We start from the raw sequence: 10,449 nt of genomic DNA, 5'->3' as shown, positions 1-10,449 counted from the left end.
GGAGAGGGAAGAAGAGAGACCACAGTTCACATTGTGGAAGCTGGATAACGAGTACACCAGAATTCATGAGGCTATATTCTCTTCTTTAGTGTACATTTCAAATTTCTAACAAGTTTTTTAAAATCAGTATTTCCATAAAGAGGATCATGACTTCCAAGTGTTCTATCTCCGCAAAAATTCTAAGAGCCATTGGATTAGACAGTCATTTATTTCTTATAACATTTATTAAATAATTTTTCAAGCCTTTTTAAGTTTCACAGAATGCAAGGCCCCACTGGGCCTTATGACTCTCAAAACACCTGCTAATAAAGTGTCTCCCATATCACTGGTGAACAGACGGCAGTACGGAGAATGACAGACAACAGGAAGCGCGCTGATACCTTTGTTTCCTTCAGGGGTCGGCTTCTTCTTTTCCTCCTGCGCTACGGACTCCTCTAGGTCCTTAGGGGTTGGGTCTAAAAGTTCCCACTCTTCATTGGTATAAAACACAGTCCTCCGACTATCATTATGGCCCCTCCCAGGACGGAAAGAAGACATTGAATTTCTATTGGGAAAAACGATGTGTTATTAATAAAAACAAAAGTCAAGCAAAATGTAATCTCATGTATATAGGATTGGCAAAAATTAAAATATCTAATGATATCAAATGTTGGTGAGGATGTGAAGAAATGGGGATTTTTTCTTTCTTTTTTTTTTGAGATGGAATCTCCCTCTGTTGCCAGACTGGAGTGCAGTGATGCAATCTTGGCTCACTACAACCTCTGCCTCCTAGATTCAAGCAATTCTCCTGCCTCAGCCTCCCTGAGTAGGTGGGACTACAGGCACGTGCCACTGCACCCAGTTAATTTTTTTATTTTTTATTTTTAGTAGAGACGAGGTTTCACCATGTTGGCCAGGCTGGTCTCAAACTCTTGATCTCAGGTGATCCACCCACCTCAGCCTCCCAAAGTGCTGGGATTACAGGCATGAGCCACCACGCCTGGCTGAAATGAGGATTCTTATACACTGCTGGTGGGAGTATAAATTGATATTATTACCATGGCAGAGGAACTCAGCAAGATACTGTTAAGTTGAAGAGGTGCCTGCCCCTAACACCCAGTATTTCCTAAAAGAATTCTTACATATGTGCACAAGGAGACACAAGCAAGAACATTCCCTGTAGCACTGTCTATATTAGAAAAAAAGGAAAAGGTACAACAGCCTAAACATTCATGAACAGGAGAATAAAACCGTGACACATTCACCAGTACTATACACCAGTTAAAATGAATTCATTCATCCAGCAAATATTGACTGAGCCTATAATGTACCAGGCACTATTCTAGATACTTGGAATATCCAGTGAACAAAACACAGCAAGATTCTTGTTCTTGTGGAATGTATATTTCAGCCAAAGCTACATGTATCATAGGGATAAACATTTTTTAAACACTGAATGGAAAAGAAAATGAAGAATTATAGGTACAGCATGATGCTGTTTTATATCTTCAGATAATACTAATAATAGAGACTATGAATACATATATATGTAGTAAAACCATTTTTTTAAATCCACACACAAATTACAATTATCAAATACAGAATATTGGCAACCTCTGTAAAAGGAAAGAAGAACAGGATCAAGAAGAGAGGATCTGGCCTGGCACAGTAGTTCACACCTGTAAGCCCAGCACTTTGGGAGGCCAAGACAGATGGAGCACTTGAGGTCAGGAGTTTGAGACCAGCCTGGCCAACATGGCGAAACCCCATCTCTACTAAAAATATAAAAATTAGCCAGGTGTGGTGGCACATGCCTGTAGTCCCGGCTACTGAAGAGGCTGAGGCATGAGAATCACTTGAACCTGGGAGGTGGAGGTTGCAGTGTGCCGAGATCGCACCACTGCACTCCAGCCTGGGCAATAGAGTAAGACACTGTCACCAAAAAAAAAAAAAGAGAGAGAGAGAGGGAAAGAGAGGATTTTAGTAATCTTCTGTTTTTAAAAATGCAGTAGAAATATGACAAAACTATAAAAATGAGTCATGGCTATCAGAGTAATCAATATAACTTGCCTGTGTGCTAAAAGTATTTTATTAAAAGTTTTAACAAGTAGGTTGAGATTTCTGCTTCCAGTGAAGATTGTGTAACAAGGACTAGATTTACCCTCCCCGGTGAAAACTAAAGAACTGAAAAACATTTAAAAAGGAAACCACGGTTTTCAGACGTTGGCTATCAGGCAGCACAGAACAATGGTCCTGAGCGAGGGAAAGCCAGTGAGGTAAGCCCACCTTACTGCCTGGAGAGAGTTTCCAAGCCGGGGTGCAGAAAGGGGCACCCAGGAGGAGCCCAGCATCTCTCTGAGCTGAGAAGATGGAGTGGGGAGTCTCAGGGCAGTTACAGCTCATAGAGCAGAGTACTAGAGAGAAGACAGCTGCACAGAGTGGGTGTCGGAGAGATCTTAGATGGTCCCCCAAGTCTTCAACTGAGTACTGATTGGGGCTTCCATGTAAGAAAGCTATCTGAGAACAGGGAGAGAACCACCTGAGAGAAGCAAAGGAAACAAGCCCTGAGCCTCACACAGGACCAGGAACAGTGCCTAGTCTCACCAGTTGGAGCAGAAAACCCCATAATTCACAGGGCATCAGAAAGAGTACTCAGAAAGGCTGCCGACCTTACCCCTAAAGTCTGCTCTCATCCCACCGAGCAAAGCTTAAAAGCAAACTTCAAAAGGATCAAACTGTTTCTGAGTCATTTAACACATTGGAGAACAAAGCTCAAGAATATTTATAGCAATACAAAAAAAAAAAAAATCCAGCACACAAATAGGTAAAATTCACAATATCTGGTACCCAATTTTAAAAATGAGCAGGCACGCAAGAAGTGGAAAGTACAAGTCATAATGAGGAGAAAAATCAATCAACAGAAACAGGTCAGAAACAACGAGTAATAAAATTAGCAGACAGGGACTCTAAAAGTTATAACTGTATTCCTGATGTTCTAGAAGCCAGAATAAAGAATGAACATCTTAGAGACATGGAAGATTTTTTTAAAAAAAAGATTTAAATCAAATTTCCAAGGATAAAACTACAATGCCCATGATGAAAAACATGCTAAATGGGAACGAGAGCAGACTAGACATTGCAGAAGGAAAGACTACTAAATCTAATGAGCCTGCAATAGAAACGCCCTAAAATGAAACAGACAACTGATAAAAGAAACAATGGAAGGATGGGCGGTTGGACCAATGGGCCGGTCACTGAAGGAGGAGAAGGGGAGGAGATGGAATAAATGTATGTGAAGAAATAATGACCAAAAACTTTTCTAAATTTGATGAAAACTATCAATCCACAGATAAAAGAAACTCAACAAACTTCAAGCACAAGAATCAGGAAGAAAAACACTACCAAGGCATGCCATAATCAAATATCCTAATACAAGTAATATTTAAAATTTTAAGTATAACCCTGATTTGCAAAAGAAATAAAGGAATAGTCCAATTTTTATAGTTAAACTGTCAAAAGGTTAAGAGGCACATGCTTGTTGTGAAGAGACATCTGAATTCATCTGAGCAGCCAGTGAGTGGAGGGGTGAGGAGAGGACGTGCTCACATGAACCACCTTACTTACACGCACACACGCGTATGCTTACATTCTCTTACTTAATAGATCCATACTTACTGAATACTACTCAGCAGTAAAAGGAATTTAACATGAAAACACCAAACAATATACTGTAGATAAGTCTCCAAAAGTTTACGTTAAGTGAAAAAAGACACACGGGAGATTACACAGAGTATGATTCCATTTATATAAAAATTTTTAAAAGTCAAAGCTGGCCGGGCACAGTGGCTCACGCCTGTAATCTCAGCACTTTGGGAGGCCGAGGCAGGCGGATCACGAGGTCAAGGGATTGAGACCATCCTGGCCAACATGGTGAAACCCCATCACTACTAAAAATACAAATTCAGCTGGGTGTGGTGGTGCGTGCCTGTAATTCCAGCTACTCAAGAGGCTGAGGTTGGAGAATCGCTTAAACCAGGGAGTCAGAGGTTGCAGTGAGCGGAGATTGCGCCACAGCACTCCAGCCTGGTGACAAAGTGAGACTCCAACTCAAAAAATTAAAAAAGTCAAAGCCTAAAATAAAATAATAAAAAAAAAAAAGTCAAAGCTATAATTTCAGAAAGGAGATCCAAGGTCGCCCAGGGCCAGGGATTAGGGAAAGGGATCAACTGCAAAGGAGCATGATGGAAGTTTTAAAGGTGCAGAAATGTGCTATTTATCTTGATTATGCAGGTGTTTACATCACTGTGTATAATTTCTTAATCAGCCTACTCACCTAAAATAAATGAACTTATTGGAGTTAAATTACAACTCAATGAAGTTATTAAAATAAACATGCAAGTAAATGAGGAGGAGGAAGAAATGTATCATTTGCTGTTTTCTTGGGTGGATTAAAGTCAAGGAGGTAAAAGGTGGCTTTATATAGTCTGCTTCAGATAATATTCTCATGTAAGATAGTCATTTCTCAATGTGTTTTTTAAAGCATATCTTTTTCCTTTTTAGTTGTTCTTTAACCATTCAGAATACAGAGAAATTATGTAACACACGTTCTCATCACACTATCACAGTATATGAATGCATGGCCTTTTGCTAACTGCTTTAACACAGAGTCACCAAGAACCAGCAATTATGCCTGTTTGGAACTGATACTCACTTTCTCGTAGCTTATTTACTTAGGACCAACAGGGAGCTGCTCAGTGACGTAAAGCATCCTGCACGTGCTATTTATGTCCTAAGTCTCTTCTAGAGCCTGGCATTGTGCCACACATCTTCATAGACAACTGCATAGAAGGACTCTAGTCAGTTCCCCTTGGTAACCCAATGAGCAAAATACTGTATAAAGTCTGATTTTATAAAAATTATCAAATTGTAGAGAAAGCTATTTCAAAACAGCTGATCTGGAAGAAAACCCTCACAAATGCTGGCTACACTTTTGTTCATTTTTTTGCCATCACTGGCTCATCACTTCACAGAGCACTGGCACCGCCAGACCCACTGCACCACGATGTTTCGGTGGCCCTGCCTATGGCAAGGACCTCACGGCAGCCTTCTCTCGGGTGGCACGTGACGACCACCACTGTCAATTGTAGGGGTTAAATTCTCCTTGCCGTTTGCCCTAGCAGTCCAACTGTGCTCCTGGGCGCTGGTTCCTAAGGGGTGAATGCAGGAAACAGGAATAAGGGCAGACACACCCCAACAGGGCCCAGGGAGAGAAAACAGTAATTTCCGTGACTTAGAACTGCCATGCATCCTCCTTCCTCCCACTGTGGTTTTACGTTTCCAGCCTGTCACAAGGCCCATCGTACACAGCCTGCAGCTGGGTGACAGCCTTGCTGGGGGTGTGTGTGGTGCTACTTGTCAAGTCCTGGGTAACAAAGAAATTGAATCAGGCTCAAAACCTGAAAGCCTCTTGAAGCTGAAACAGTATATGGTCAATTCCTGTTTCTGCTCATGTGGCAAAACCCAATTCTGGAACTGTGCAACAGGGGCTCATTACAGTGCAAACTTCTCAGACACTACGCTATCTGCTCTGGCCCACAGAGGCCTCAGTGGCAACCACGTGCCCTGCCTGTGTGCTCCACTGCAGAGTTCACAGCTGGTTTAAATTGAGGGGTTTTTTTAGCTGGTGTTAGAGGCTGTTCTATGACAGTACCTGCTGTTTAAAGACCCCAGTCCCATTTGACAGATCTTTGAGAGGGCCTTCTGTGTTCTCCCAGGCACTGTGCCAGGTGCCCACCTATGAACACTCAGCTGCTCTGATCTGAAATGGAAAGTGAGGCACCACCAAGCAGCAAAACGGCACCTTGTTGGGGCCAGTGTTCAGCCTGAGCTTTTTAAAACAAATACCAGCAATCTGTATCATCGTGAGGAAAACCTCTTTCCAGGTTTACATACTTCAGATGGAAGTTTGCATGGTTTAAAATGTCTAACTAAAACAGTAATAACTTGCTTGACATTCATTTGAATTCTGATAGCCAGCTAGAATTTACAAGTTGACAGAATTATTGGGAAATGTTCCACCAAATCTCTTCCGAGTTAACTCCTCCACAAACCGCCTGCATGGCCAGGTTTCAGATAACACTACAACCTCTTCAGCAGGGAGATGACACTGCCCAGGCAGAGGTTTGCACTTGCCAGGACTTTGTGCACAGGAGGGAGCCAGCAACCGCGGCTTCCAGCTCCCTCCCTCCCTCCCTCCCTCCAGAGACAGGCCCTATTAAGGGAAACGAAGGTTGGGGGGCAGGGAGGAGGTTGTGTGGGGGGGTTTCCTCTGACTGGCAGTAGCCATCCCAATAAAGCTGACTCAGTATTTCCTCCTCTACAAATTAATTCCTCAAATATATTCTCACAAGGGCACAGAGACGTATGCACAAGGATATGAGAACAATGCTATTTGAAATGACAGATAAGTAGAAACAAGCAGATGTCCGTGGCTAGGAAACAGCTTAAATAAATTAGGGCACATTCCTATAACGGAATTCTGTTAGAACAAGAGCTCTAGTGAGGACTAGCAAGTTCAGACATTCCAGCTAAGTGCCTGTATGATGTCTCAGCTCAAAGGGGCAGGGCAGGTGGCCCTACATTCCCCACCACTGTCGACGCCTCCTGACCCACCTGCAGGTGAGAGCACAGCTTTGGTGTAAGTGGGCCTTGTGACATGGTAAATGTAGAGAAGGCAAGTCCAAGGGAAGAGTGAGTGGAATTCTAAGTCACTGAAGTAGCTCTGCACTGACATAGTGGATACTGTTCAATCCCACTGTATAAGTCACAAACACACAGGGCAAAGCTCAGGGTGCAGACAGAAGCACCTTCAGTTCTAGTGGTGACTTCTGGGAAGTGGACTTAGAAGGACATTCACTTGTAACTGTGCACCCCTCAGCAATGGTTAATTTTTCTTTTTGCATGCATGCATGTCTTTTGCAATAAAGTACAAACACACAAGCAGGAAAGCAGGCCAAATAAGGAAGCTGTCAGATGACAGGCCTGCAAGCCAGAGGTCACCTGCTATGGTTTCAATGTCCCCTCCAAAACTCATGTTGAAATGTAATTGTCCTTATGATGGTATTGAGAGGTGAGACCATTAAGAGGTGATTAGGCCATGAAGGCTCAGTCTTCACAAATGGATTCATGCTGTTATCTAGCGAGTGGGCCTGGATTCAACCACAGAAGAGGAGACTGCAAGTGGCCAGGGAAGCAGAGATTAGAGCAAGGCAGCCAGAGGCCAAGGAATGCCAGCAGCCATCAGAAGCTGGAAGAGGCCAGGAACCAACTCTGCCCTGCAGCCTATGAAGAGACCAGTCCTGCTGACACCTTCACTTAGGCCTAGTGAAGCTGATTTTGAACTTCCAGCCTCCCAAACTATCAAAGAATAAATATGTATTGTTTTAAGCCACCAAGTTTATGGTCACTTGTTACAGCAATCAGAGCAAATTAATGCATCACTCTAGGAAGCTATACCCTTCAAACCAAGGGCTCAGAGAGGCTGCTTTCAAGCCTGCTTTTAGTCCAGGCTTCAACTGGCATTCAAGTTTGGAGCATTAATGCCCAAAGTTAGAATATATTTACTTCTGATACGATGTCCTTTGGTCCTCAGGATCTGGGAGGGTGTCATCAGAAAGACCCTTTCCAAAATACTCTGGACATCTACCTGGACAGATGAGTACATCATCCTTCTAAGACAGTAGAGCAAACACCTAATAAACATGCACAGCCTCAAAGAAACCAAACATCTAAGAAACGATACTGTTGCTGTAGAACTTCGACACGTACAGCTCCACGGGTTCCCTACTGCCCAAAGAGCAGACACCCCCGCTCCTTCACCCCAGGGCTCCCTGGCCTCCTCAGCTCCTCTTCTATCCTCACCCACTTAGCACCCTAGCAGCTGGCACCTGAACCCATGCCACTCGTGAGACACACCTGTTCTGACTTCTCTGCCTCTGCATGGCTGTCCTGGCACTTGTAGTTCCCTTTGGCCCATCCCTCTCCATCGCTCAAGCCCTTTAAGCCAAAACTCATCTTCACAGCAAAACCATCACTTTTCCTGAAGTTGGTGCTGGACACCCACTGTGTGCCAGGCAGTGTGAGGTGTTGGCGTAAACCACAAGACAGACAGGGCCCCCTGCCACCATGGAGCGCCAAGCCTTGCAAGGGGGCTGGACCACAGACAAGTACACAAAGAAAGAGAGAAACTACCGGTGGTGGTGAGGGCTGTGCAGAGTGGGAGGAACAAGGCCTCTCTGAAGAGTGAGCACAAGTAACCGGAGAAGAGAGCCCTCCCTGCAAAGGGACAGCCTGAGGCGGGGCCTGTCAGGAAGATGATAGTCTGAAGAACTGAAAGAAGTCAAGTGGGCCTCCAGCAGAATAAATGCCAGCGTCAGACCCCATGGGTCCCTGAAGGCCATGTTCTGCAGCACAGCCTTCAGCCTAAGGCAATGAGAAGCCTCTGAAAGGCTAAGCCAGTGGATTGAATTGACTCCGATCCCTTAGAATTGGATCCCTGCCACAGGTGGACCCAGGACCGGCAGAGGATACGGACACATGCCCCTCCTCGGCGCCCAACGCTAAAACAACAGGAGACATGGCCCAGTTGCTCCCTTGGTGGCCCTGGACAAGACACTGAAGTTCTCAGAGCCTGGGCTTCCCATGGAGTCATGGTGTTGGTTTCTGAGACTACAGGCCAAAGCTACTGCTCGTCTCCTGACCGCAGTGATTTCCACAGAACAGTGTCCTACAGCGGCGGCCCTTCTGATAGGTGGGGCCCTGGGAGCGTGTGAACAGATCGAGACCAGGAGGACTGCTGGGACACAACTGCTAAGCACAACCTGACGCTCCTGGGAGCCGTCAGAGAAGACCAGGCGACAATGCGGCCACACACACACAGCCGGGCCAACTTCCTGCAACTGCTCAAACTCCACGGGCCCAAGAGCAAGTCGCCTTCCTTCCTGCTTCCTTCTCCAGAAGGCCTGGCATAAAAAACATGAGTATGGGGCAGCAGCATGGTGACTACATGCCTTGTCTTTCAGGGCAGAGAGAAGCTGTGCATTCCAACAAGGACAATCACAAGTACCACGTTACGGCTCCTGGACAGGAACAACTACCCCCAATTCACCAAATATGTAAGTGTCTGCTTTGGGCTGGGCGGGGTCCTCTGCTGCAAACTGGGGCTCAAGAGAGGAGTCACTGTCACAACTTTACGGTCCTAGACATTAAAACCATAATAGATTCTTGGGAACCCCTACCATGCTCACAAATAACTCTTTCTACCAGGCCTGAGGGGGTCATGAGAGAAGCAAAAGCAAAGAGTCAGGGAGAGGTCAACTGCAAGGCCCCCAGAAGACCTACGGCAGGCAGGCCCGGAAGGATGAGCACACCTTCCCGGCTAGCTCAGCCCTCGCACCTGCCTTAAGAAAGGCACCCTGTCCACCCGACTGAAGGAAGTGGAGACCCACTTCATCTACTGGCTCAAAAGATCCGGGTAACAACAGTGGTAGCAATGCCAGCAGGCCTGGGTTGTGTAGACACCATTTACTGAGCACTTACAATGACACTATGCTAGGCAGTTTTTATTCATAACCTTGACATTTCGACCCATGCAGAGAGGGAGAGGCTTACTTTACACACACACACACACACAGACATACACACAATTTATTAATGGAGAAAATAAAGCTCAGAGAAGTTAAAGCACCACTCAACATCACACAGCCAGTAAGTAGCAGGACCAGGATTCCAAAACCTGGACTGACTGCAGTAGCCGCAATGTGACCCCACTCGAGCAGAACTAGAGCTAGACCCCAGGAGCCAGAGGTCACAAATCAGGCATAGCCCAGCACCCAGAGATGGGCACACAGTCCAGGCACACGAAGCTACAGAGCTCTGCTGACTGCTGTCAGCACTGCTGCAGCCAAGCACACCTCCCCCACACACTGAAAATGCACGTAGCTGCCACAGGGGCTCCCAATGTGTGCTCACACATGTGCGTTCTCATTCATGCTTGCACGCTCCCTCCCTTGAGCATGCACATACACACCTGGACTGGCCAGAATTTCAGCAGAGACCTAGTTCCTTCTTCACCTGTGTGATCTGGACTGTTGATAAGCTAAATGAAAAATGTGGTTAAACCAGGAATCCATATAAAAGGAACTCAGAAACACATGCACCTGTAAAGGTGTATGTAAATGTGCACTCATCTGCCAGTCTACTGATACAGGCCAGCCAAAGCCTCTTCCTAGAATCTGGGGATACTGGGCATGGTGACACGTGCCTACAGTTCCAGCTACTTGGGAGGCTGAGGTGTGAGGATCACCTGAGCCCAGAAGTTCGAGGTTAAGTAAGCCAAGATTGTGCACTACATTCCAGCCTGAGTGACAAAGCAGAGACCCTGTCTCAAAAAAAGAAGGGGAGGGGGAGGGG

At 45.5% G+C, this 10,449-nt stretch overlaps 1 protein-coding gene across 2 annotated transcripts in view; it reads right to left on the bottom strand.

Annotated features, from left to right (window-relative positions):
* The window catches only part of TBC1D2B (TBC1 domain family member 2B), a 79,257-nt gene that overhangs the window by 30,553 nt on the left and 38,255 nt on the right, over positions 1 to 10,449 (bottom strand). For both annotated transcript variants that reach the window (XM_017519333.2, XM_037735169.1), the window contains exon 4: positions 381 to 544. In XM_017519333.2, the coding sequence (XP_017374822.1) occupies positions 381 to 544 (164 nt within the window). The remainder of the gene's footprint in view (positions 1 to 380; positions 545 to 10,449) is intronic.

Source organism: Cebus imitator, unplaced genomic scaffold (assembly GCF_001604975.1).
Source record: "Cebus imitator isolate Cc_AM_T3 unplaced genomic scaffold, Cebus_imitator-1.0 Scaffold737, whole genome shotgun sequence".
NCBI classification, from domain to species: Eukaryota; Metazoa; Chordata; class Mammalia; order Primates; family Cebidae; genus Cebus; species Cebus imitator.
Note: the sequence above shows the minus strand (reverse complement) of the source record. Positions and strands in the feature narration are given on the sequence as shown.